We start from the raw sequence: 26153 nt of genomic DNA on the forward strand, positions 1-26153 counted from the left end.
GACCCCCCCCAAAAATCCAGCCCTGAGACCCTCAGGGGGACACGACCCCCCCAAAAAATCCAGCCCTGAGACCCTCAGGGGGATGCGAACACCCCCTGCCCCCTCCCCAAAATCCAGACCCCCTCTCTCAAACAATTCCCTGACAGCGCCGGGAGGGAACCCCCCCAGAAAGAGGAGACCCCTCCCTCAAATACAGACTTAACACCATCAGGGCAACACGGACCCCCCCAAGAAGAGGAGACCCCTCCCCAATTTCAGCCTTGACACCCTCAAGGAGAGACACGGACACCCCCAAAGAAGAGGAGACCCCCCCCAAACCTCCTAAGGGTGTCAAGGGGGGCACGATCCCCCCTCAGAGCAGAGGCCTCTGACAGCGCTGGGGAGTCACGACCCCCCCTCAATTCCAACCCTGACCCCCTCAGGGAAGGACACGGCCCCCCCCAATTCAGAGCCCGCCGAAAGCCCCTGAGACCCTCCGGAGGACGCGCCCCCCCCTCAGAACAGCCCCCCCAAAACCCACCCAGCCCCACCCTCAGCCTGGACCCCCAAACCCTCCCGGGGGTCTCACCGCGACCCCCTCCCCACCCTCACAAGGCGCTGACAGCCCCGGCAGGCCACGTTCCCCTCAATACCCCCCGCGTTCCCCTCAGCACACCCCGCGTTCCCCTCAGCACGGCCCCGGCGTTCCCCGCACACCCCGCGCGTTCTCCGCACACCCCGCGCTCTCACCGGCGGGGCCGGGCAGGCTCGGCGGCCCCCCCGGGGCTGGGGGGGGCTCGGGGGTCCCGCTGAGGGGGGGTCCGGGGGGGTCCGGACGCGGCGGAGGCGGCGGCGGCTCCTGAGGAGGCCCCGGGGCCCCCCCCCCGCCGCCCCGGGCACTTCCGGCCCCGCCAGGGCCGAGAGGAGCGCGGAGAGAATCGAGCAGGGAGGAGGGAAGGGAGAGAGCAGAGAGAATCGAGCAGGGAGAGAGCAGAGAGCAGAGAGAATCGAGCAGGGAGAGAGCAGAGAGCAGAGAGAATCGAGCGGGGAGAGAGCAGAGAGCAGAGAGAATCGAGCAGGGAGGAGGGGAGGGAGAGAGCAGAGAGAATCGAGCAGGGAGAGAGCAGAGAGTGGAGAGAATCGAGCGGGGAGAGGGGAAGGGAGAGAGCAGAGAGAATCGAGCGGGGAGAGAGCAGAGAGCAGAGAGAATCGAGCGGGGAGAGAGCAGAGAGCAGAGAGAATCGAGCGGGGAGAGAGGAGAGAGCAGAGAGAATCGAGCGGGGAGAGGGGAAGGGAGAAAGCAGAGAGAATCGAGCGGGGAGGAAGGAAGGGAGAGAGCAGAGAGCAGAGAGAATCGAGCAGGGAGAGGGGAAGGGAGAGAGCAGAGAGAATCGAGCGGGGAGAGAGCAGAGAGCAGAGAGAATCGAGCAGGGAGAGAGCAGAGAGAATCGAGCGGGGAGGAAGGAAGGGAGAGAGCAGAGAGCAGAGAGAATCGAGCGGGGAGAGAGCAGAGAGCAGAGAGAATCGAGCGGGGAGAGGGGAAGGGAGAAAGCAGAGAGAATCGAGCGGGGAGAGAGCAGAGAGCGGAGAGAATCCAGCACAGAGCAGGGAAGGGAGAGAGCAGAGAGAATCCAGCAAGGAGAGAGGAGAGAGCGGAGAGAATCGAGCAGGGACTGGGCTGAGGAGCGCAGAATGAATCCAGTGGGAAGCGCTGAGTGCATCAATCTTATCAGGGACTGATATTAGGCTGTTGATAATGGGGTTTGTTAATAGGGTATTGATAACGGGGATCGTTAACGTGGATTTATAACGAGGATTGATAACGGGGATCGATAGCGGGGATTTATAACGGGGATCGATAATGGAGATTGATAACAGGGATTTATAACGGGGATCGATAATGGGGATCGATAATGGGGATCCATAACGGTATTGATAACAGGGATAGACAATGGGGATCAGGAACAAGTATTGATCACAAGTATCAATAACAGGGATCAATAACAGGAATCGATAACAGGGATCAATAACCTAAGACTGATACCCTGGGATGGATGACCAGGGATCAATAACCAAGGGTGGATATCGGTGATCGATAACCAATCGCTGCTGATCAATAGGGCGGGGATGGGGTCAGGGGATTGTTTGGGACCACAAATTCCTGTAGGGTCAGGGAGTCCTTATGGGGTGAGGGGTCCCATGGGGTCAGGGGGTTATTTAGGGTCAGGAGGGTCCCATAGGATCAGGGGTCCCAGGGGAGTCCCATAGGGTCAGGGGTTATTTAGGGTCAAGGGTTCTTTAGGGTCAGGTTGGGTCCCATCATGCCATAGGGTCCTATAGAGTCACAGTGTCCTGTAGGATCAGGGAGTCCCAGGGGTTCCCATAGGATCAGGGGTCCCAGAACTGCCCCCATTCCCCCTGACCCCATCCCAACCCTGCCCTCACTACCCCAGGAAGGCGCTGAGCCCATAAAAGTTCCCAAATCTTTATGGCAGGAGGCACTTTCACACATTGGGCCATAAAACCCTGGGGCCGGAAAAATCAGGGGCCATAAAACCATGGGGCCATAAAACCCCAGGGCCATAAAATCCCGCTGACCTTCGAGCTGTGGGGCTGCAGGAACCTTCGGGGCGGGAGAATCCATCGGGGCCATAGAAACCTTTGGGGTCCATAAAATCCTTTTGGGGGGTCCATAAAATCCTTCTGGGGTCTGTAGAACCCTTTGGGGTCCATAAAATCCTTTTGGGGGACCATAAAATCCTTCTGGGGTCTGTAGAACCTTCCAAGTCCATATAATCCTTTCAGAGGCCATAAAAATCCCTTTGGGGTCTCCAGAACCTTTTTGGGGGGCTATAAAATCCTTTTGAGGTCTATGGAATCCTTTGGGGGGTCCATAAAACCCTTTTTGGCATCTATAGAACCCTTTGGGGTCTGTAAAACCCTTTAGGGGTCACAAAATTCTTTTGGGGTCTGTGCAACACTTTGGGGTCTGTAGAACCCATCGGGGTGTATGGAATTTTTTGGGGTCAGTAGAACCCTTTGGGGTTCAATAAAAGCCTTTGAGGAGCCATAAAATCCTTTTGGGGTCTGTGGAATCTTTTGGGGTCAACAGAACCTGGGGTCTGCAGGACCCTTTGGGATCCAGAGATCCCACTGGAGATCCCCGGTGTCCCTGGCACTCAGTGGTGGCAGTGACAGGGACTCGGTGCCAGGCGCCGCGGAGGACACCACGGTGTCCCTGGTGTCCCACTGTCCCCACTGTCCCTAATGTCCCCATTGTCCCTCAACGGGTGATGTCCCTGCTGTCCCCAGTGTCCCCGCTGTCCCCGATGTCCCCAATGCCCCGATGGCGTCCCTCAGTGGGTGACGTCCCCCCTGTCCCTCAGCGAGTGACAGTGACAGGCACGCGGTGCCAGGCTTCGCTCAGGACCCCGCTGTCCCCAGTGTCCCTGTTGTCCCTGATGTCCCCAAGGGTGTCCCTCAGTGGGTGACGTGTCCGTGCTGTCCCCGCCGTCCCCCGTTTCCTCGCTGTCCCGTGTCCTCACTGTCCCCCAGTGGGTTATATGTCCTTGCCGTCCCGGCCGTCCCTGTTGTCCCTGACGTCCCCAATGCCCCGACAGCGTCCCTCAGCCGGTGATGTCCCCGCCGTCCCTCAGCGGGTGACGTGTCCCCGCCGTCCCCACTGTCCCTCAGCGAGTGACAGTGACAGGCACGCGGTGCCAGGCGTTGCTCAGGACCCCGCGCAGGTTCCAGATGGGTGCCACGGTGTCGGGCTGCACGTTGTAGCTGCTGTCCACGGCCTTGCACACGATGTCCAGCCGGGCACCCGCGGGCACCGCCGCCCGCAGCTCCCACAGCGCCCAGGCCCAGCCCTGGCCCCGCTCCGGCCGCGGCCCCAGCTCGGCCACGCGCCACGTCCGGCCCCCGTCCAGGGACACGTCCACCTGCCATGGAGAGACAGCTCATTAATTCATTAATTCATTAATTCATTAATTAATTGGTATAGAGATGTCTGGCTCCCATCCAGGGACACGTCCACCTGCCATGGAGAAACAGCTCATTAATTCATTAATTAATTCATTAATTAATTAATTCATTCATTGGTACAGAGATGTCCAGCCCCCGTCCAGGGACACGTCCACCTGCCATGGAGAGACAGCTCATTAATTCATTAATTCATTAATTCATTAATTAATTGGTATAGAGATGTCCGGCCCCCGTCCAGGGACACGTCCACCTGCCATGGAGAGACAGCTCATTAATTCATTAATTCATTAATTCATTAATTAATTGGTATAGAGATGTCTGGCTCCCATCCAGGGACACGTCCACCTGCCATGGAGAAACAGCTCATTAATTCATTAATTAATTCATTCATTCATTCATTCATTGGTACAGAGATGTCCAGCCCCCGTCCAGGGACACGTCCACCTGCCATGGAGAGACAGCTCATTAATTCATTAATTCATTAATTCATTAATTAATTGGTATAGAGATGTCCGGCCCCCATCCAGGGACACGTCCACCTGCCATGGAGAAACAGCTCATTAATTCATTAATTAATTCATTAATTAATTCATTAATTAATTGGTACAGAGATGTCCAGCCCCCGTCCAGGGACACATCCACCTGCCATGGAGAAAGAGCTCACCAGTATTAATTAATTATTAGCATTAATTAATTAATTGGCATATAAATGCCCATCTCCTGTCCAGCAATACATCCACGTGCCAGGGCAGCGATAGAGTATTGATTAATTAATTCATTAATTAACACATAGGTAGGGGGAAATGGGGAATGGATGGAGAATGGGGATGGATGGAAAAGGGGATGGAAAAAGGGGTATGGAGAGAAAACGGGGTGGGAAAAGGGGGATGGAGGGAAAATTGGGTGGGAAAAGGGGATGGGAAAAGGGGGATGGAGGAAAAAGGGGACAGAGGGAAAAGGGAGAATATGGAAAAGGGGGTGGAATCACCAAAATAAGAGGATGGAATTTCTGGGGAAAGTGAGGGGAAGCGGAATCGCCAGGAAAAGCGGGTGGGATCGCCGGGAAGAGGAGACGGGATGGCCTTTTCTCCGTTTTACCCCCACCCATCCCCGTTCCCCGCTCACCCTGACCACCTCCCTTCCTCCTCCGCTCCACGCGTAGCCCTTCACCGTCAGCTCCCCGGCGGGCACGGCGGCCCCGGGCCGCGGCTCGGTGATCGCCGACTGCACCGGCAGCTCCTGGATGGCCGGGGCGGATCGGAAATCCACGGAATCCCAATCCACGGACGGGCAGAACCCTTTGTAATCGTTCTGCTGCCAGTGGCTCGGGCTCTCGGACGGTGACACCACCACGCTCCGCAGCCACTTCACGCTCCGCGCCCCGACCACACCGGGCACCAACACCCGCACCGGGAATCCGTGATCCCGCGGCAGCTCCTGCCCGTTCATCTCGTAAGCCAGCAGCACCTCGGCCTCGGCGCTGACCGCCCGTTTCAACGGGATGGACGCTCCGTAGGGCGTCCCCGAAGCGTCCGCGTCCAGCCCTTCGAAGCACACGTGCCACTCGCCATCACCGACGGTTTCGTCGCCAAAACCGGCGGCGAGCAGCACGTCGCGGAGCCGGGCTCCTCCCCATCGAGCCGTGCTGATGGCCCCGATGTCCCACGCTAATCCTTTGACCGGTCGGACGCGGCTCATCTCGGATCTCCGGTTCCCGGCGCATTGCAGCGTGGCCGTCACTTCGTGTTTTGGGAAGCGCTGGCGCAGCTCCGCCAGCGACAGCGACAAAGCGCGGCCACCGGGACCCTCCACGCGCAGCCGGTACGAGCCCGGCTCCACGGCGGGCACCGGGAGGTGGTTACGGGTGAAGAAGAGCTCGTTTGGGGTCAGGAAGCTCTGGGTCAGCAGCTCCGGGGGAGGCTCGGCGTTAAAAGGTTTCAAGCTGTTCACCCGCAGCGCTGGATGGCGAGGGGGGTCCCCGGAGAACGGGTCCTTGGTGTCCCCCGCGGGTGGCGCGGTGTCCTCGGGGCTCAGCTCGCCCACTTTGTAGTCACGGAGCAGTTCCAGCACGTGGGGCTGGCTGTGAACGGCGTAGAGAGCCCAAAACGGCTCCAGGGCTCCCCCGGCCGCCAGCAGGATTTTGTCCGGTCCCCCCGGGTGCAGCTCCACGAAATCGGTGACATCGAAGACCTCGGTGCCGTAGGTGACCCACACGCGGTCGCTCGGGGTCCGATGCTGTGCCACCTCGGCGCGGGTGTACCGCGGGTACTGCGGGGCGGGGGTGGCCCGGGCGGCCTGGGCGATCTGCGGGCACCGGGGGGGTCATCGGGAAATTCTCGTGCCCCCGGGATCCCCCTGTCCCGGTGCCACCCCCGTGCAGGCTGCCCCTGTCCCGGTGTCACCCTTTTCCCCGGTGCCACCCCCCGTCCTGTGCTCTCGCTGTCCCGGTGCCACCAACTCCCCAGCAGCCCCCCCTTTCCCGGTGCCACTCCCTTCCCTCGGTATCCACCTCCCCCCCCCGGTGCCACCCTCTTGCCCCGGGATCCACCCCTCGATGCCATCCCCTTCCCGGTTCCCGGTGTCCCGATGTCACCTCTGATCGAGATCCGCCCCCTCAGGTGCCGCCTCCCGTCGGGATCCAACCCCACCCCCGGTGACCCCGAACGGGGGAAGGACCCCGAGGTGTCACCGCCCTCCCCGGTGCCACCACCCCCGGTGTCGCTCACCCTCCGCCGCCGCTCTCCGTAGGCCAGGACGGCCCCGAGCCCGAGCAGCGCCGCCAGCACCGGGGCCGCCCCGCGGTGTCCCCTCGGGGCCGCGCTACCGGCGGCCAGCCGGGAGCAGTCGCGGGATAGCTGCATCAGCGGCGGGAGCCTGCGGGGACGGCGGGGTCACAGCGGCTCCGGGACACCGGGGGCACACCGGGGGAACACGGGGGGGACACAGCGGGGTCGCTCCTACCTGCGGCCGGCAACGGCCCGGAGCAGCAACATCGCGGCGGCGGGACGGGAGAGCGCGGCTGGGGCGGGCACAGGGACCGGGATCGGGACACGACCCCGGTGACGCTGCCGGGGGAAGCGACAATCACGGACCTCTGCCGCGACACAACCGAGCCCGGCTCTGCCAGCTCCGGTCCTGTCCCTCGACACTCCCAGCCCGGTCGGTCCCAGCTGTGTGCCCCGCCAGCCCCAGTTCGGTCCCGGTCCCCAAGTCCTCAGCCCCATCCCGATCCCGGTTCTTCCTGCTCCCAACCCCATTCCGGTGCCGGTTCTTACTGCCCCCAGTCCCAGCTCGGTCTCGGTTGTCGCCAGCCCCAGTTATCTCCTGCCCAGCCCCATCCCGGTCCCGGTTATCCCCTCCCCAGCCCCATCCCGGTCCCGGTTATCCCCTCCCCAGCCCCATCCCGGTCCCGGTTATCCCCTCCCCAGCCCCATCCCGGCCCCCCATAGGCCCAGACCGCTCCCTGTTGTCCCGAAACCCTCCCGGTTCCCGTTGTTTTCCTGCCCGCCCCAGCAGGATCCCGGTTCTCCGTCCCCTCAGCCCCATCCCGATCCCCCATTCCCACCCCGCTCTCGGTCCCAGTTATCCCCATTCCCACCCCGGTCCCGGTCCCAGTTATCCCAATTCCCACCCCGGTCCCAGTCGTCCCCCACCACGAACCTGCGTAACGGTTCCACTCCCCCGATGTCCCTGCGGGCGCGGCCCTTTTAAGAGAGGGGCGAAGGGCGTGGTCTCAAGGAGGGCGCGACTCCCCTAGCCACGCCCCCTCTGTTTACTTTAACGGGGGCCAATGGGCGTGGCCTCACTCAGGGTGGGCCCCACCAGCGCCGGCTTAAAGAGGCAACACCACGCGAAGCACCGGGGGGTCTTAAAGCGGCCACGCGGATTTAGAAGGGCAGCGCTGCTCCCGAATTTCCCGGTGGGAATTTGGGGGGAAAACCGGCAAAAACAGCAAAAAACAGGAGCCGCCAGGCAGCTGCGAGCTCTGATAAGCGTTATCAGGTCAGGGCCGCGATCTGGCAGCGGCTGCTGGCACCGGGTGGCCCCGCTGTTGTCGCCATGTCCCCTCCCTGAGTACACAAAAAGTTGGGAATTTTTTTTTGGGGGGATTTTTTTTTCCTTGTTTTTTGTCCTTGTTCGTTTTTTTTTTACTTTACATTAAATACATGGGTAAATCAGCGACCCGAGGTTGTGGTTACCACGATTGTTATTTCACCGCGAGGGAGGAGCTTCCCAAAGCAAAGAAAAAAAAAAACAAAATAAAATTAAAATAGAATCGAATAAAATAAACGAGAAAAAAAAAAAGCCAGAAAAAAAGAAAAAGTAAAGAAAAAAGAAATAAGAGCGACAGGAGCTGCAGTCCCCGATTGGTCCAGGGCTGGGACATGGGGGGGGGGGGAGGGGGCACCATTTTGGGGACATCGATGTCACCAATTCCAGAGGGTCTGGAGCACCGGGAATGTCCCCGAGGTGTCCCTGGGAATGTCCCCGAGGTGTCCCTTAAGTGTCCCCAGGGGCTTCATACGGGACCGGGTCCCTCCACCCCACAACTGCCACCCCACCCTGCGCCTGGGGGGACAATTCCGGGTGTCCCCAAATTCGGGGTGTCCCAAATTTTGGGGTGTCGCCACTTTGGGGTATCCCCCCTGGGGTGGCAGCACCCCCCGGGTGTCCCCTGGACAGGGTGGGGACAGCGAGGGTCCAGAAGGGAGAAGGACAAAGGGCACGGGGGGTGGCACTGCTGTCCCCTCACTGTCCCCTCTCTGGGGACACGAGGACAGGACCAAGGGGACATTTGACCATAAAGTGCAAACTGGGATGGCCCCAGGATGGGGACAAGGACAAACTGGGGGCACTGGGAGGGGACCGGGGGTGGCACCTGAGGGGTGGCCATGGCTGGGATCACCTGTGGGACATCGTGGCCACCACTGCAATCACCAGGGGACACTGAGGCCACCACTGGGATCACCTGGGGGATGTCACTGGTGGCCAGGATCACCTTGGGGACATGGTGGCCACCACTGGGATCACCTGGGACATCAAGGCCACCACTGAGACCAGCTGGGGGACATCAGTGGTGGCCAAGATCACCTGGGGGACATTGTGGCCATCATGGCTGGGACCAGCTGGGATCATCACTGGAGGCCAGGATCACCTGGGGACATCGTGGCTACCACCGGGACCACCTGCGGATGTCACCTGAGCAGTGACCATGGCCAGGATCACTGGGGACATCCCCACAGCTGACGTCACTCAGGGGACACCACCCACAGGGGCCACCCCAGATCCTGGGGCAGGGCCCCCTCAGTGTCCCCAAACGTCCCCAGGCACTTGGGATCCCCCAGCTGAGGCCACTGGGTGAGGACACCGGGACACTGCAGCTCCTGTCCCCAACAGGAACGGGCAAAAACGGGCGGGAACAACGAAAATTCTGCAGAAATCGGTGCCGGGCCCCTGGGAAATCCATCCCAGGGGTCTCTGGGATCCTGGGGGGATCCAGGGTGGATCCAGGGGGGATCCGAGCATCTGAGGCCCCGGGGATCCCATGGGGACAGACGGACAGTCCGGGGATCCTCAGGAGTCCAGTCCTGGCCGAGCTGGCCCTGCTGCCTCAGGACAGGGGTCGGGATCTGGGAAAGGGATCTGGAGGATCCAGGAGGGATCTGGTGGATCCTGGTGGAGTCTGGAGTATCTGTGAGATCTGGAGGGTCCAGGTGGAATCTGGAGGATCCAGGAGGGGTCTGGAGGATCTGTGTGAGATCTGGTGAATCCAAAAGGAATAAGGTGGAGCCAGAAGGGATCTGGAGGATCCAGGTGGAGTCTGGAGTATCTGTGGGAGATCTGGAGGATCCTGGAGTATCTGGGTGAAGTCTGGAGGATCCAGGTGGGATCTGGTAGAGCCAAGTGAGGCCTGGTGGATCCAGGAAGGATCTGATGGATCCAGGCAGGATCTGGAAGATCCAGGAGGGATCTGGTGCTGAGGGGGAGCTTCAAAAATTGGAGGGAGAGGAGCTCGGGGAGAGTCCCAGGGCCAGGATGGAGCCCTGGGGTCTGGGCTGGATCCTGGCTGGGACTGAGACAGGAATCTGGCTGGATCTTGGCTGGATCCCGGTGGATCCCTCAGTTGTTGCAGCATGTGCCCCAGCCCTGCAGGTGATGCTGGATTTGGGCTGGACCTCAACCTGATCCCAGCTGGACTTGGGCTGGATCCAGCTTGATCCTGTTGGATCCTGGCTTGAAACCATCTTGATCCTGGCTGGATTTGGGCTGGATCCCAACTCGATCTTGTTGGATCCTGGCTGGATCCCTTGGGATCCCTCAGTTGCTGCAGCACTGATTGTGGTCCTGGGATCAACCCTGGCTGGATTTGGGTTCCATCCTGGCTGGATCTGGGACCAATCCTGGCTGTGATCCCCCAGGATCCCCTGGGATCCCTCAGTTGCTGCAGCACTGGCCCCGGCCCTGCGGGCTCTGCTCGCTCAGGTCCACGCCCCGGCCCCGGCCCCCGGCCCCGCTCGTGCTCTGCGGCTCCGTCTTTGGCAGCTTCTTGGCTGGAACGGGAGAAATCGGTGTGGTTTGGGGTCATTTGGGATGGTTCGGGGTCATTTGGGGTTATTTGGGATGGTTTGGGGTTGTTTGGGATCATTTGGGGTTGTTTGGGATCATTTGGGGTTGTTTGGGACGGTTTGGGGTTATTTGGGATGGTTTGGGATCATTTAGGGTTGTTTGGGATTATTTGGGATCATTTGGGGTTGTTTGGGATGGTTTGGGATTATTTGGGATGGTTTGGGATCATTTAGGGTTGTTTGGGATTATTTGGGATCATTTGGGGTTGTTTGGGATGGTTTGGGGTTATTTGGGTTCATTTAGGGTTTTTTGGGATGGTTTGGGGTTATTTGGGATGGTTTAAGTTTATGTGGGGATCATTTGGGGTTATTTGGGATGGTTTGGGGTTATGTGGGGATCATTTGGGGTTATTTGGGATGGTTTGGGGTTATGTGGGGATCATTTGGGGTTATTTAAGATGGTCTGGGATGACCCTGAACGATTTGGTTTGGAAATGAGGCCCCAGCCCTGAATCCTTGGATGGGGCTGGAAGAGACCCCACAGAACCCCTCAGGACGCCCCTGAGACACCCCCAAAACCCCTCAGGACCCCCCTGAGCCCCCCAGAACCCCCAAAACCCCTCAGAGATCCTCCAGAACCCCCTGAATCCCACCCCCCCCCCCAAAACCCCTCAGAGTCCCCTCAGGGCCCCCTGACACACCCCCTGAGCCCCCTCAGACCCCTCTGATCACCCCCAAAACCCCTGAGAGCCCCCCTTGAGCCCCCCCCCACAGAACCCCAAAACCCCCCAGAGCCCCCAGCCCTCACCAATGGCCAGGAACAGGTCGTTGACATTCATGGCTGTCTTGGCAGAGGTCTCCATGAACAGCAGGCTGTTGTCATCGGCGTAGGCCTGGGCTTCCTGCAGCACAGAGTGACCAAAATCACCCCAAAAACACCCCCAGAAACTCCCCAGAAAGTGACCAAAAACACCCCAAAATCACCCCAAAAACACCCCCAGAAACTCCCCAGAAAGTGACCAAAAACACCCTAAAAACACCCCCAGAAACTCCCCAGAAAGTGACCAAAAACACCCCAAAATCACCCCAAAAACACCCCCAGAAACTCCCCAGAAAGTGACCAAAAACACCCCAAAAACACCCCCAGAAACTAAAGTGACCAAAATCACCCCAAAAACACCCCCAGAAACTCCCCAGAAAGTGACCAAAAACACCCCAAAATCACCCCAAAAACACCCCCAGAAACTCCCCAGAAAGTGACCAAAAACACCCCAAAATCACCCCAAAAACACCCCCAGAAACTCCCCAGAAAGTGACCAAAAACACCCCAAAAACACCCCCAGAAACTCCCCAGAAAGTGACCAAAAACACCCCAAAATCACCCCAAAAACACCCCCAGAAACTCCCCAGAAAGTGACCAAAAACACCCCAAAATACCCCAGAAACTCCCCAAAAAGTGACAAAACTCCCCCAAAAAACACCCCCAGAAACTCTCAGAAAAGTGACCAAAAACCCCACAAAAACACCCCCAAAATAACCCGAAAAATTGACCCAAAATTCCTAGAAACTAAAAAAAAAAAAAAAAAAAATCCAAGAAATCAAAAAAAGTCAGAAATTCCCCCCAAAAATCCCAGAAATTCCAAAAACAAATCCCAGAAATTTAAAAAAAAAATCCCAGAAATTAAAAAAAAAAAAATCCCAGAAATTAAAAAAAAAAAAAACTCAGAAATTCCCCCAAAAAATCCCAGAAATTCCCCCAAAAAATTCCAGAAATTCCCCCCCAAAAAAATCCCAGAAATTCCAAAAAATATTGCCAGAAATTAAAAAAAAAAATCCCAGAAATTCCAAAAAACATCCTAGAAATTCCATAAAAAACCCCTGTAAATTCCCCCCAAAATCCCAGAAATTCCCCCCCCAAAAAATCACAGAAATTCCCCAAAAAATCCCAGAACTTACAAAAAAAAAAAAAAAAAAAAAAATCCCAGAAATTCAACAAAAAATCGCGGAAATTCCTAAAAAAATCCCCAGAAATTCCCCCCAAAAAATTCCAGAAATTCCCCCAAAAAATTCCAAAAATTCCCCCCCAAAAAATCCCAGAAATTCCAAAAACAAAACCCAGAAATTAAAAAAAAAAAATCCCAGAAATTCCAAAAAATTATTGCCAGAAATTAAAAAAAAAATCCCAGAAATTCCAAAAAACATCCTAGAAATTCCATAAAAAAAAACCTGTAAATTCCCCCCAAAATCCCAGAAATTCCCCCCCCAAAAAAATCACAGAAATCCCCCAAAAAATCCCAGAACTTACGAAAAAAAAAAAAAATCACAGAAATTCCAAGAAACCCCCAGAAAATCCCTATAAATTCCCAAAAAAAAAAAAAAAAAAAAAAAAAAAAAAATCCCAGAAATTCAAGAAAAATCGCGGAAATTCCTAAAAAAATCCCCAGAAATTCCCCCAAAAAATTCCAGAAATTCCCCCCCCAAAAAATCCCAGAAATTCCAAAAACAAAACCCAGAAATTAAAAAAAAAAAAATCCCAGAAATTCCAAAAAATTATTGCCAGAAATTAAAAAAAAAAATCCCAGAAATTCAAGAAAAAAATCGCGGAAATTCCTAAAAAAATCCCCAGAAATTCCCCCCCCCCCACAAAAAAAAAATCACAGAAATTCTGAAATAAATCACAGAAATTAAATAAATAAATAAATAAATAAATGAAATCCTAGGAATTGTGCAAAAGCTCCCAGAATTGCCAGAATCCCCCAGGTGGCCTCACCTCGTACTCCACCATCCTCTTGCTGGCCAGGTCAGCCTTGTTGCCGGCCAGGGCGATGACGATGCTGGGGCTGGCCTGGCGCTGCAGCTCCTTCACCCAGCCCCGGGCTCGGGCAAACGTCTCCTGGGAGGGGACTGCACCCTGAGACCCCTCCTCAAACCCCCTGAGATCCCTGAGACCCCTCCTCAAATCCCCTGAGACCCCTCCTCAAATCTCCTGAGATCCCTGAGACCCCTCCTCAAATCCCCTGAGATCCCTGAGACCCCTCCTCAAATCCCCTGAGATCCCTGAGACCCCTCCTCAAATCTCCTGAGATCCCTGAGACCCCTCCTCAAATCTCCTGAGATCCCTGAGACCCCTCCCCAAATCCCCTGAGACCCCTGAGACACCTCCTCAAATCCCCTGAGATCCCTGAGACCCCTCCTCAAATCACCCGAGATCCCTGAGACCCCTCCTCAAATCCCCTGAGACCCCTCCCCAAATCCCCTGAGACCCCTGAGACCCCTCCTCAAAAATGCTGAGAGCTCCAGACCCTCCCTGATCCTCCTGCAGTTCCTTCACCCAGCCCCAGGCTTGGGCAAACATCTCCTGGGGAGGGGACTGCACCCTGAGACCCCTGCCCAAATCTCCTGAGATCCCAGAGACCCTTCCCCAAATCTCCTGAGATCCCTGAGACCCTTCCCCAAATCCCCTGAGATCCCTGAGACCCCTCCCCAAATCCCCTGAGATCCCTGAGACCCATCCTCAAATCCCCTGAGATCCCTGAGACCCCTCCTCAAATCCCCTGAGATCCCTGAGACCCCTCCTCAAATCTCCTGAGATCCCTGAGACCCCTCCTCAAATCTCCTGAGATCCCTGAAACCCTTCCCCAAATCCCCTGAGATCCCTGAGACCCATCCTCAAATACTCTGAGATCCCTTCTCAAAAATCCTGTAATGCTCTGATCCTCCTGCAGCTCCTTCACCCAGCCCCAGGCTCGGGCAAACATCTCCTGGGGAGGGGACTGCACCCTGAGACCCCTCCTCAAATCCCCTGAGATCCCTGAGACCCCTCCTCAAATCCCCTGAGATCCCTGAGACCCATCCCCAAATCACCTGAGAACCCGGAGACCCCTTCTCAAAAATCCTGTAATGCTCTGATCCTCCTGCAGCTCCTTCACCCAGCCCTGGGCACAGGCAAACATCTCCTGGGAGGGGACTGCACCCTGAGACCCCTCCTCAAATCCCCTGAGATCCCTGAGACCCCTCCCCAAATCCCTTGAGAACCCTCCTCAAAAAACCTGAGAGCCCCAGTCCCTTCCTGCAGCTCCTTCACCCAGCCCCAGGCTCGGGCAAACGTCTCCTGGGGAGGGGACTGCACCCTGAGACCCCTCCCTAAATCCCCTGAGAGCTTTGAGACCCCTCCCCAAATACTCTGAGACCCCTGAAAAACCCCTCCTTAAATGTCCTGGGACCCCTCAGAACCCCCTGAGGCCCCCAAACCTGCCCCAAACCCCGTTGGTGGTGTCATAGACCACAATGGTGGCCTGAGACCCCTGGTAGGACCCCCTGAGACCCCCCCAAAACCCCTCAGAACCCCAAATCCGCCCCCCAAATCCCCCCCCCAAAACACCAAATTCACCCCCCAAATACCCCCCAGAGCTCCCAAATCCCCCTCACATCCCCCCAAAACCTGGTTGGTGATGTCATAGACCACCATGGCAGCTTGGGTTCCCCAGTTGGACCGCCTGAGACCCCCCCCCAAACCTCCCAGAACCCAAAATCCGCCCCCAAATCCCCCCCCAAACCCCAAATACACCCCGAAATCCCACCCCCCAAACCTTTCAGTACCTCCCCCAAGACCCCTCAGAGTCCCCCGAGACTCCTCAGAACCCCCTGGGAATGCCCTGAGCTCCCTTAGACCCCCTGGGCCCACTCAGAACTCCCCCCAAACCCCTCAGGACCCCACTTAAAACTGCCCAGAGCTCCCAAATCCCCCCCAAAAAACCCCCTCAGGACCCCCCAAACCTGGTTGGTGATGTCATAGACCACAATGGCAGCCTGGGCCCCCCGGTAGTACATGGGGGCCAGGCTGTGGTAGCGCTCCTGCCCCGCCGTGTCCCAGATCTCAAACTTGACTGTGGTGTCATCCAGGCACACAGACTGCGTCAGGAACGCCGCTGGGGGGACCAGAAAGTGTCACCAGAGTGTCACCATCCCAGCCAGAGACACCTCTGAGTGCCACCAACCCAGCCAGGGACACCTCTGAGTGCCACCAACACAGCCAGGGACACCTGAGTGTCACCAACCCAGCCAGAGACACCTCTGAGTGCCACCAACCCAGCCAGGGACACCTGAGTGTCACCAACCCAGCCAACGACACCTGAGTGTCACCAACCCAGCCAGAGACACCTCTGAGTGCCACCAACACAGCCAGGGACACCTGAGTGTCACCAACCCAGCCAGAGACACCTCTGAGTGCCACCAACCCAGCCAGAGACACCTGAGTGTCACCATCCCAGCCAGGGACACCTCTGAGTGTCACCAACCCAGCCAGAGACACCTCTGAGTGTCACCAAACCCTTCCAGGGACACCTCAGGGTGTCCCAATCCCTTCCAGAAAGCCCTCCCTGCACCCCAAATCCCACCCAGGACAGCCGCAGACCCCTGTAGGGTTCCCCAGACCCCTTTAGGAGCCCCCAGACCCCTGTGGGATCCCTGGATCCCAGCTCACCACCGATGGTGCTCTCCTGGTACTCGTGGAACTGGCCCTTGACGAAGCGCAGCACCAGGCTGGACTTGCCCACGGCCGACTCTCCCAGCAGCACCAGTTTGAACTGGCAGATCTTACTGGGCTGCGAGTGCCCATTGGGCCGCTGGGCCCCGCGGGTGGCCATGGCCCCGGAGCCACCGCACAGCTGGGACGGACTGGGATGGACTGGGACGGGCTGGGATGGGCTCCTGCCGTGATCCTGTGGGGACAACACGGGGTCTGCTGGGATCGACCACTGGGGTGGGATCATCACACTGGGATGGGGTGGGAATACCGCACTGGGATGGAACGGGGTGGGAACAACGCACTGGGATGGGGTGGGAACACCGCACTGGGATGGAACGGGGTGGGAACACTGCACTGGGATGGGGTGGGAACACTGCACTGGGATGGAACGGGGTGGGAACACCGCACTGGGATGGGGTGGGAACACCGCACTGGGATGGGACGGGGTGGGAACACCGCACTGGGATGGAACGGGGTGGGAACACCGCACTGGGATGGGGTGGGAACACCGCACTGGGATGGGGTGGGAACACCGCACTGGGATGGAACGGGGTGGGAACACCGCACTGGGATCAGCCCTTGAGATGAGATCACTCAGTTGGGATCAACTCTCTGGGATGGGATCAATCACTGAGATCAGCCCCTGGGATGGGCCAACCTGGCTGCCCACGGGATCCCAAATTGAAAGGGAGCCTCAGTTCTGGGCAGAGATTGGATCTGGGGGGATCCCAAATTCCAGGGAATCCCAAATTCTAGTGCAGTGTCAGATCAGGGGGATCCCAAATTATGGGGCAGCCCCAGTTCTGGGGGAGTCTCAGTTCTGGAGAATCCCAAATCTTGGTGGAGCCCAAATTCTGAGGGAATCCCAAATCCCAGGGACCAGCCATAATGAGAGGGAGAAACACCCCCAGAATGGAAAAGGGAAAAACCTGCAAAACAGCAAGGAAAACATTCCCAAAATAGGAACGAGGGTAGAAAACACCGCCAAAACAAGGGGGGAAACCCCAAAAATGGGGAGTGGGATGGGAAAACACCCCCAAAACAGCGAGGACAACATTCCCAAAACAGGAACGAGGGTGGATAAACACCCCAATAATGAGGAGGGGGACAAAAACTCCCCCCAAAATGGGGGAACCCCTCACAACGAAGCAGTGCCGCTCCCCACAACTCCAACCTGGCCAAGCCGCGACCCCTTCGGGAAATCCCAGCCCGAAACATCCCGAGATGAGGCGGCCTCGGCCCCCTCAGGCCTCAAGCCCCCTCCCCAAAACCCCAACCGGGAGGGTCCCGCCCTCAGCACCCAGGGCCCGGAGCAGCGCGGTCGCTCCCGGTTGCTCTCGGGGCCGCCCCCGGAGCGTTCCCGGTCCCTCCGGGTCCCCCCTTCCCCCGGTACCTCCGGGGCCTCCCGGCGCGGCCCCGAGCGCACAAACAGCGGCTCCGCAAAGCCCTCACGGAGGGGGCGGGAATAAGCGGAGCTTCGACCAATCGGCGCAGAGCCTGCCTTCGCGCTGCGCCAATGGGAAGTGAGAAAGGCACCGCCCCGCGCAGTTCCTCCAATAGGCGGCGGTAAAACGATGACTGACAGCATGGCGACCAATAGGAAGGAAGAAAGAGTGTGGCCAATGGGAAGGCGGTAATGAGTCGGGATTTGGAGTGAGTGACGCAGCGAGCTACCAATGGAAAGCGGAAACGAGCGGGAGGGCGGGACGGCCAACAAATAAGGTGACACAAGGGGGCGGAGCCTCTAGGCTGCATCAACCAATGGGAAGGCGGGAGATGAGGCATCGCCCAATCAGTGGAGGCACTGCTTGTGATTGACAGCGGGGAACGCCGGGAACGCTTCCGCTGGGGGCGGGACCAAGGCGGACCAATCAGAGGGCTCCGATGGCGAGGCGGGCGTGGCTTTTGGGTCAGGGGGCGTGTCCTGGGGTTGGGGTCACTTGGGGGGGGGGTTGGGGACATTTGGGGACATTTTGGGGGGCTCTTAGGATTGGAGGGGGAGGTGACAGCCAGACCCAGAGGTGACAACGACACCCTGACACCCCCCCCCTCCCCCCACCCTTAAAAAAAAAAAAAAAAAAAAAATCACATAGGAAATTTTATTACAAATTTTCGTGGAAATTACAAAAAAATTTGGCTCCAAAAACCGCGAGGGGACAAGAGGGGGGGACAAAAGGAGGTGGCATTGGGGGAGGGGGGAGGAGGGGACAGCCTGTAAGTGCCACAAATCCGGGATGGGGATGGCCTTGGGAACCCCCCTGGGGATATTTTGGGGATCCTCAGGTGATTTTGGGGCCATTTAGGGTTATTTTGGGGTCGTTTTTGGGGTCAGAGGCGCAGGTGGGGGACAGCTCTGGTGACATCGCGGAAGAAGGGGTGGCCCAGGGCGGCCTTGGCCGAGATTCGCTTGTTGGGGTCGTAGTGCAGCATTTGCTGGGGAGAAAAAAAATTGGAAAATAGGAAAAAGGAAAAATGGGAAAAAGAAAAAAATGGGAACAAAATGGAAAAAAATGGGGGGAAAAAAAAGGGAAAAAAATGGGGGGGAAAAAAGGGGGAAAATGGGGGGAAAAAGGGAAAAAAATGGGAAAAAATGGGGGGAAAAAAAGGGGAAAATGGGAAAAAAAGGGAAAAGTGGGAAAAAATGAGGGGAAAAAAACGGGGGAAAATGGGGAAAAATGGGGGGGAAAAAGGGGAAAAATGGGGAAAAAAAGGGAAAAAAATGGGAAAAATGGGGGGAAAAAACGGGGGAAAATGGGGAAAAAATGGGGAAAAAAGGGAAAAAATGGGGAAAAATGAGGGAAAAAATGGGGAAAAAAATGGGAAAAGGGAAAAAATGGGGAAAAAAGGGAAAAAATGGAAAAAATGGGAAAAAATGGGAAAAAATGGGAAAAAAAAGGAGGGAAGGGGAAGAAAAGAGGAAAAAAGGGGACAAAGGTGGGAAAAGGATAAAAAGAGGGGAAAAGGGGATAAATGGGAAAACTGGGGGGAATGGGGAAAAAGGGGGAAAAGTAAAAGAGAAAAAAGGGGGGGGAAATGGGGAAAAACAGGGAAAAAGTTGGGGAAAAAGGTGGGGAAAAAGAGGGAAGAAATATGGGGGGGAAAGGTGTGAAAAATGGGGGGAAAAGTGGGAATTACAGGGAAAAAAGTTGTGAAAGATGGGGGGAAAAAGCAGGGAAAAGGGTGTGAGAAACAGGGAAAAAATGGGAAATATGGGGGAAAAGGTGGGAAAAATGGGGGAAAAGGTGGGAAAAATGGGGGAAAAGGAGGAAAAAGTGGGAAAAATCAGGGAAAGGTGGGGAAATGAGGAAAAGGTGGGGAAAATCAGGAAAGAAGTGGGAAAAAAGTGGGAAAGAAGTGGGAAAAATGGGGAAAATTAAGGAAAAAAATGGGAAAATAGGGAAAAGTGGGAAAATGGGGAAAAGTGGGAAAAATGGGGGGAAAAAATGGAAAAATCGGGAAAAAACTGGGAAAATAGAGAAAAAAGTGGGAAAAATCAGGAAAAATGTGGGGGAAATGGGGAAAAGTGGGAAAAATGGGGGAAAAATCAGGGAAAAAAATGGAAAAATTGGGAGAAAAGTGGGAAAAATCGAGAAAAAAAGTGGGAAAAATTAGGAAAAAAGGGAAAAATCAGGAAAAATGTGGGAAAAATGGGGAAAAGGGTGGGAAAAATAAGGTAAAAAAAGGAAAAATCAGGAGAAAAGTGGGAAAAATCGGGAAAAAAGAGGGAAAATCGAGGAAAAAAATGGGAAAAATCAGGAAAAAAGTGGGAAAAATGGGTAAAAGTGGGAAAAATGGGGGAAAAGGTGGGAAAAATCGGGAAAAAGGTGGGAAAAATTGGGAAAAATGGGGAAAATCGGGAAAAATGGAAAAAATCGGGCAAAATGGGGAAAAGTAAGGAAAAAAGTAGGGAAGATGAGGAAAAAAGTGGAGAAAAATAAGGAAAAAAGTGGGAAAATCAGGAAAAAGGTGGGAAAAATCGGGAAAAAGGTGGGAAAAATCGGGAAAAAGGTGGGAAAAATCAGGAAAAATGGAAAAAATCGGGAAAAATGGAAAAAATGGGGAAAAAAAGTAGGGAAGAGAAGGAAAAAAGTGGGAAAAATCGGGAAAAGGTGGGAAAAATCGGGAAAAAGGTGGGAAAAATCGGGAAAAATGGGAAAAATCGGGAAAAAGGTGGGAAAAATCAGGAAAAATGGAAAAAATCGGGAAAAATGGAAAAAATCGGGAAAAATGGAAAAAATCGGGAAAAAGGTGGGAAAAATCGGGAAAAAGGTGGGAAAAATCAGGAATAATGGGAAAATCAGGAAAAATGGAAAAAATCGGGAAAAATGGAAAAAATCGGGAAAAATGGAAAAAATCGGGCAAAATGGGGAAAAATAAGGAAAAAAGTAGGGAAGATGAGGAAAAAAGTGGAGAAAAATGAGGACAAACGTGGGAAAAGTCAGGAAAAACGGGGAAAAATCGGGAATAAGTGAGAAAAAAGTGGGGAAAATCGGGAAAAATCAGGGAAAAATGAGGCCTGGGTGTCCCCTCACCGCCAGGAGCTTGCGTCCCTCGTCGTCCAGCGGGGGCAGGACCTTGGCCAGGTCCTGGCGGGCCCAGCGGGGGAAGGTGGCCTTGTAGTCGGGCAGAGCCGACACCCCCGGCCAGGCGGCCTCGTCCGGAGTGCCCAGAGTGCGGAAAATGCGGAAAAGCTGATCGATCTCCGAGTCACCAGGGAACAGGGCACGGCGCGTGATCTGGGGACAGCGCAGGGACATTGGGACAGAACAGGGACATGGGGACAGCACAGGGACATTGGGACAGCACAGGGACATGGGGACAGCACAGGGACATGGGGACAGAACAGGGACATGGGGACACAACAGGGACATGGGGACAGAACAGGGACATGGGGACAGAACAGGGACATGGGGACAGCACAGGGACATGGGGGACAGAACAGGGACATTGGGGACAGAACAGGGACACTGGGGACAGAACAGGGACATGGGGGACACAGGGACATGGGGACAGAACAGGGACATGGGGGACACAGGGACATGGGGACAGAACAGGGACATGGGGACAGCACAGGGACATTGGGGACACAGGGACACTGGGGACAGCAAAGGGACATTGGGACAGCACAGGGACATGGGGACAGCACAGGGACATGGGGACAGAACAGGGACATTGGGACAGAACAGGGACATTGGGGACACAGGGACATGGGGACAGCACAGGGACATGGGGACAGAACAGGGACATTGGGGACATCGCAGGGACATGGGGACAGCACAGGGACATGGGGACATCACAGGGACATCACAGGGACATTGGGGACATGACAGGGACATTGGGGACACAGGGACATTGGGGACATGACAGGGAACACAGGGACATTGGGGATGGAGGACATTGGGGATGCAGACACTGGGGACATCACAGGGACATTGGGGACAGAGGGACATGGGGGACATGACAGGGAACACAGGGACATTCACTGGGGACACTGGGGACATCACAGGGACATTGGGGACAGCACAGGGACATGGGGGACATGACAGGGACACTGGGGACACCCCCAGGGGACAGAGCCAGGGGACACCCCCAGGGGACCCAGGGATTGATGTGAGCCCTGTGAGTGGTCTGGGGGGACATGGGGGTCAGGGGACACCCCCAGGGGGGTTTGGGGACACTGGGGAGGATGGGGACACCCCCAAGTGACACCTGAAACCCCCTGGGCACATCCTGGGGGACCCCAAAGCCACTCATGGAGGTTGGGGACATCCTGGACACCCCCAAGGGACACTGGGGTCACTGGGGGGGGGCTCAAGAGTCACCCTGGGGTCCCCAAAGCCACCCTGGGCGGGTCAGGGGTCACCCCAGGGTCCCCAGTCCCATCCTGTCCCCTCCCCCCAGGACCTTTTCCGGGGTTTGTCCCCTCCCTCACCCCGTGAGCCCCTCGTGACCCCCCCCGGATGTTGTGGTCACCTCGGGTGACGTGGGGGGGGGGGTCACCTGATGTCCCCTCCCCCCCTCCACGCCCCCACAAAGTCCCTTTGTTCCCACGGCCGCTGACGTCACTGCAGGGTCACCCCTGGGGGGGGTGGGGACACCCTGGACACCCCCAAAGGACCCCAATGTCACCTGAGCGGGGTTTGGGGACCTCAGCGTCACCCCCCAAGAGATCCCAGTGTCACCTGAGGGGGGTTTGGGGACAGCCAGGACAACCCCAAGGGACCCCAATGTCACCTGAGAGGGATCTGGGCATCCTGGGGGTCCCTGATGTCACCTGAGGGGGGGTTGGGGACCTCAGCGTCACCTCCAAGAGATCCCAGTGTCACCTGAGAGGGGTTTGGGGACAGCCAGGACAACCCCAAGGGACCCCATGTGTCACCCTGGGAACCTGTTTGTCATGCAGGTGTCCCCAGTGTCACCCTGGGATGGTCAGGGTGGGCTGAGGGACCCCAGTGTCACCCCCAGGAGGTTTGGGGACACCCTGGCCACATGCAAAGGGACCCTGGGAACACCCTGAGGTGCCCATGGCGACCTGTGTGTCACCCCAGTGTCCCCAAGTGCCACCCACCATCTCGGCAAAGATGCAGCCCAGGCTCCAGATGTCCACAGCTGTGCTGTAATATTTGCAACCCAGCAGGATCTCGGGGGCACGGTACCACAGTGTCACCACCTGTCACCAGAGGGGACATTGGGGACATCATCGGTGACAGGACACCCCGAGGTACCACAGTGTCACCACCTGTCACCAGAGGGGACATTGGGGACATCATCGGTGACAGGACACCCCGAGGTACCCACAGTGTCACCACCTGTCACCAGAGGGGACATTGGGGACATCATCGGTGACAGGACACCCCGAGGTACCACAGTGTCACCACCTGTCACCAGAGGGGACATTGGGGACATCATCGGTGACAGGACACCCCGAGGTACCACAGTGTCACCACCTGTCACCAGAGGGGACATTGGGGACATCATCGGTGACAGGACACCCCGAGGTACCACAGTGTCACCACCTGTCACCAGAGGGGACATTGGGGACATCATCGGTGACAGGACACCCCGAGGTACCACAGGGGAACCCCAAAGGGACCCCAGTGTCACCCTGGGGGATTCTGGGACCCCCCCCAGGGACCCCAAATCCCTCCCCAAACCCCACCCCATGTGTGTAGGTGCACACGGGGACCCCAAATCCCCCCAAATTCACACCAAACCTCCCCTCGTGGCTTTAGGTTCACACAGGGACCCTGAAGGGCTCCCCAAAATCCCCCAACCACCCCCAACCCCACACCTTGTGCATGTAGGTTCACACAGGAACTCCATGGGGTTCTGAGCCCCCTAAATCCCCCCGAAACCCCCTAAATCCCTGCCAAAACATCCCAAATCCCCCCAGACTCCTGCCAAACCTCTGCCAAATCCCCCCAAAACCCCACACCTTGTGCATGTAGGTTCACACAGGGTCCCTAAAGGAGCTCTGAGCCCCCTAAATCCCCCCAAAAAACCCTTCCAAACTCCCCAAATCCCAGCCAAAACCCCCCAAATCCACCCCCAAACCCCAGACCTCGTGCGTGTAGGTCCTGACGGGCACCCCAAATGCCCGGGCCAGCCCAAAATCTGCCAGTTTGATGGAGCCCTCGGCGTTGATGAGCAGGTTTTGGGGTTTGAGGTCACGGTGCAGCACTCGGTGAGCGTGGCAGAACGCCAGGCCCTGCAGCAGCTGGAACAGGTAACTCTGGGGACATTGGGGACATCGGGGTCACCCCCTGACACACCCCTGAGTGACCCCCAGGGTGGGTTTGGGGTCACGTGGCAGGACGCCAGGCCCTGCAGCAGCTGGAACAGGGAACTCTGGGGACATTGGGGTCAGGGTGTCCCCGAGGGGTTCAGGGTGACACTGGGGTCACCAAGGTGTCCCTAACCCCTCCCTAGGGTGACACTGGGGTCCCCAGAGTGTCCCTAACCCCTCCCTAGGGTGACACTGGGGTCCCCAGAGTGTCCCTTACCCCTCCCTAGGGTGACATTGGGGTCCCCAGAGTGTCCCTAACCCCTCCCTAGGGTGACACTGGGGTCCCCAGGAGGTGCCCAGAGCCCCCCTAAACCCCTAGAGTGACATTTGGGTCACACAGAGAGTCCCTAAACCCCTCCAAGTTGTGCCCAGAGGGACCCCAGAGTCACCCAGGAGGGTTCAGGGTCCCCCTGGATACCCCAGTGTCCTTCCAGGAGGGTTTAGGGTTCCCCTGGACACCTCAGTGTCCCTGCAGAAGGGTTTAGGGTTCCCCTGGATACCCCAGTGTCCTTCCAGGAGGGTTTAGGGTTCCCCTGGACACCCCAGTGTCCCTGCAGAAGGGTTTAGGGTTCCCCTGGATACCCCAGTGTCCTTCCAGGAGGGTTTAGGGTTCCCCTGGATACCCCAGTGTCCCTGCAGAAGGGTTCAGGGTCCCCCTGGATACCCCAGTGTCCCTGCAGAAGGGTTTAGGGTTCCCCTGGATACCCCAGTGTCCTTCCAGGAGGGTTTAGGGTTCCCCTGGATACCCCAGTGTCCCTGCAGAAGGGTTTAGGGTTCCCCCTGAACACACTCTAATGGGGTTTATGCCCCACCCCAGTGGCCCCCAGAGGGATTTAGGGCCCTCCGCATTTCCCCTCTGGGGGTTTAGGGCCCCCCCATGTCCCCCCCCCCCACCCCGGGGTCACCTTGATGAGGGGCAGCGCGATCCCGCTGAGGGATGAGGAGTCCATGAACTTCTTGAGGTCCTGGTGTAGGAACTCGAACACCAGGTACAGCTTGTTCTCCGTGTGGATGACATCCAGGAGCCTGGGGGGACATGGGGACAGGGACTGGGACACAAGGACATGGGGACAGGGACACAGCCTGGGACACAGGGACAGGGACACAGGGACAGGGACACAGCCTGGGACACAGGGACTGGGACACAGGGACACAGCCTGGGACACAGGGACATGGGGACAGGGACACAGGGACTGGGACACAGGGACAGGGACACAGGGACACAGCCTGGGACACAGGGACATGGGGACACGGGGACAGGGACACAGGGACTGGGACACAAGGACATGGGAACAGGGACACAGCCTGGGACACAGGGACAGCGACACAAGGACAGGGACACAGGGACAGGGACACAGGGACATGGGGACAGGGACTGGGACACAGGGACAGGGACACAGGGACAGGGACACAGGGACATGGGGACAGGGACTGGGACACAGGGACAGGGACACAGCCTGGGACACAGGAACATGGGGACAGGGACATGGGGACACCACAGCCCTGGGGGGGGGTCTCACGGCCATGGGCACATCACAGTGTCCCCAGGTGACCACAGGGTCTGGCATGACCACAGCACATCCTGGGGTCTCCCAAAGCCCCCAAGACCCCCCAGGACACTCCTGGGACCCCCCCCCCCCGGTGACATTTCACCCTACAGCCCTTCAGGACCCCCCAAAGCCCCCCAGGACACTTCTGGGAGCCCTCCTTGGTGATATCTCACCCCAAAGCCCCCCAGGACCCCCCAAAGCCCTCCCAAGACATTTCTGGGACCCCTCCTTGGTGACATCTCCCCCTGCAAACCCTTCAGGACCTCCCAAAGCCCCCCAGGACCCCCCCCCCAGACTCACTTGACGATGTTGGGGTGGTTGAGCTCCTTGAGCAGGGAGATCTCCCTGATGGCCGTGCTGGGGACACCCTCGGTCTCTCTGCGGTGACAATAGGGGGGTGAGTCCCGGGACCCCCCGGAGACCCCCGCCACCCCCGGGACCCCCACTCACGTGTCCAGGCGGATCTTCTTGAGTGCCACCACCTCTCCTGTCACCTTGTTGCGGGCCTTGTACACCACCCCGTAGGTGCCCTCGCCGATCTTCTCCACCTTCTGGAAGTTCTCCATGAGGGGGACACGGGGGGCGACACCGGGGGGGACCCCGAGGATGGGGGGGGGGGGGGGGGGGGACGGACACGGGAGGTGACACCGGGAGGGAACACCGGGAATGGGGACAGGGGGTGGCTCTGGGGTACGGGGTGGGGGAATGTCCCCGGGGGTGTCCCCAGGGGTAGGGGGTGGTCCCGGAGGTGGGGGGTG

At 57.4% G+C, this 26153-nt stretch overlaps 4 protein-coding genes across 14 annotated transcripts in view; all 4 read right to left on the reverse strand.

Annotated features, from left to right (window-relative positions):
• IKZF4 (IKAROS family zinc finger 4) overlaps positions 1–800 on the reverse strand; it is a 38867-nt gene extending 38067 nt beyond the window's left edge. The window contains exon 1 of one of the 2 annotated variants that reach the window (XM_062510942.1): positions 730–800. The gene's annotated coding sequence lies outside the window, so the exon portion shown is untranslated. The remainder of the gene's footprint in view (positions 1–729) is intronic. The other variant, XM_062510941.1, reaches the window with a different exon arrangement.
• A 1650-nt stretch (positions 801–2450) lies between these two features.
• On the reverse strand, positions 2451–7710 carry SUOX (sulfite oxidase). 5 transcript variants are annotated; one of them, XM_062510930.1, is made up of 5 exons: positions 7627–7710; positions 6928–7031; positions 6693–6840; positions 5092–6270; positions 2451–3923 (listed from the first exon to the last, which is right to left on the reverse strand). In XM_062510930.1, the coding sequence occupies exons 2-5, from the start codon at positions 6957–6959 to the stop codon at positions 3669–3671; spliced, it is 1614 nt and encodes a 537-aa protein (XP_062366914.1). In that variant the 5' UTR covers positions 6960–7031; positions 7627–7710; the 3' UTR covers positions 2451–3668. The 5 variants fall into 5 exon arrangements, with proteins under 5 accessions (XP_062366914.1, XP_062366910.1, XP_062366912.1 ...); XM_062510926.1 differs by lacking the exon at positions 7627–7710 and having other exon boundaries at positions 6928–7300; XM_062510928.1 differs by lacking the exon at positions 7627–7710 and having other exon boundaries at positions 3781–4216; positions 6928–7300.
• A 2319-nt stretch (positions 7711–10029) lies between these two features.
• Positions 10030–17950, reverse strand: RAB5B (RAB5B, member RAS oncogene family). 3 transcript variants are annotated; one of them, XM_062511018.1, is made up of 6 exons: positions 17453–17950; positions 16015–16252; positions 15309–15460; positions 13303–13425; positions 11341–11434; positions 10030–10517 (listed from the first exon to the last, which is right to left on the reverse strand). In XM_062511018.1, the coding sequence occupies exons 1-6, from the start codon at positions 17645–17647 to the stop codon at positions 10402–10404; spliced, it is 918 nt and encodes a 305-aa protein (XP_062367002.1). In that variant the 5' UTR covers positions 17648–17950; the 3' UTR covers positions 10030–10401. The 3 variants fall into 3 exon arrangements, 2 of the variants coding, with proteins under 2 accessions (XP_062367002.1, XP_062367003.1); XM_062511019.1 differs by lacking the exon at positions 17453–17950 and adding an exon at positions 17234–17419 and having other exon boundaries at positions 10386–10517; XR_009934069.1 differs by lacking the exons at positions 10030–10517; positions 11341–11434 and adding an exon at positions 14397–14643 and having other exon boundaries at positions 13379–13425.
• Positions 17951–18144: 194 nt separating this feature from the next.
• CDK2 (cyclin dependent kinase 2) lies at positions 18145–25980 on the reverse strand. Of its 4 annotated transcripts, XM_062511021.1 has the most exons (7): positions 25846–25980; positions 25696–25773; positions 24751–24871; positions 23621–23791; positions 22628–22729; positions 20592–20795; positions 18145–18492 (listed from the first exon to the last, which is right to left on the reverse strand). In XM_062511021.1, the coding sequence occupies exons 1-7, from the start codon at positions 25959–25961 to the stop codon at positions 18388–18390; spliced, it is 897 nt and encodes a 298-aa protein (XP_062367005.1). In that variant the 5' UTR covers positions 25962–25980; the 3' UTR covers positions 18145–18387. The 4 variants fall into 4 exon arrangements, with proteins under 4 accessions (XP_062367005.1, XP_062367008.1, XP_062367006.1 ...); XM_062511024.1 differs by lacking the exon at positions 23621–23791; XM_062511022.1 differs by lacking the exon at positions 22628–22729.
• Positions 25981–26153: the final 173 nt, after the last annotated feature.

The sequence above is a fragment of the Cinclus cinclus genome, chromosome 30, assembly GCF_963662255.1.
Source record: "Cinclus cinclus chromosome 30, bCinCin1.1, whole genome shotgun sequence".
Lineage (NCBI taxonomy): Eukaryota > Metazoa > Chordata > Aves > Passeriformes > Cinclidae > Cinclus > Cinclus cinclus.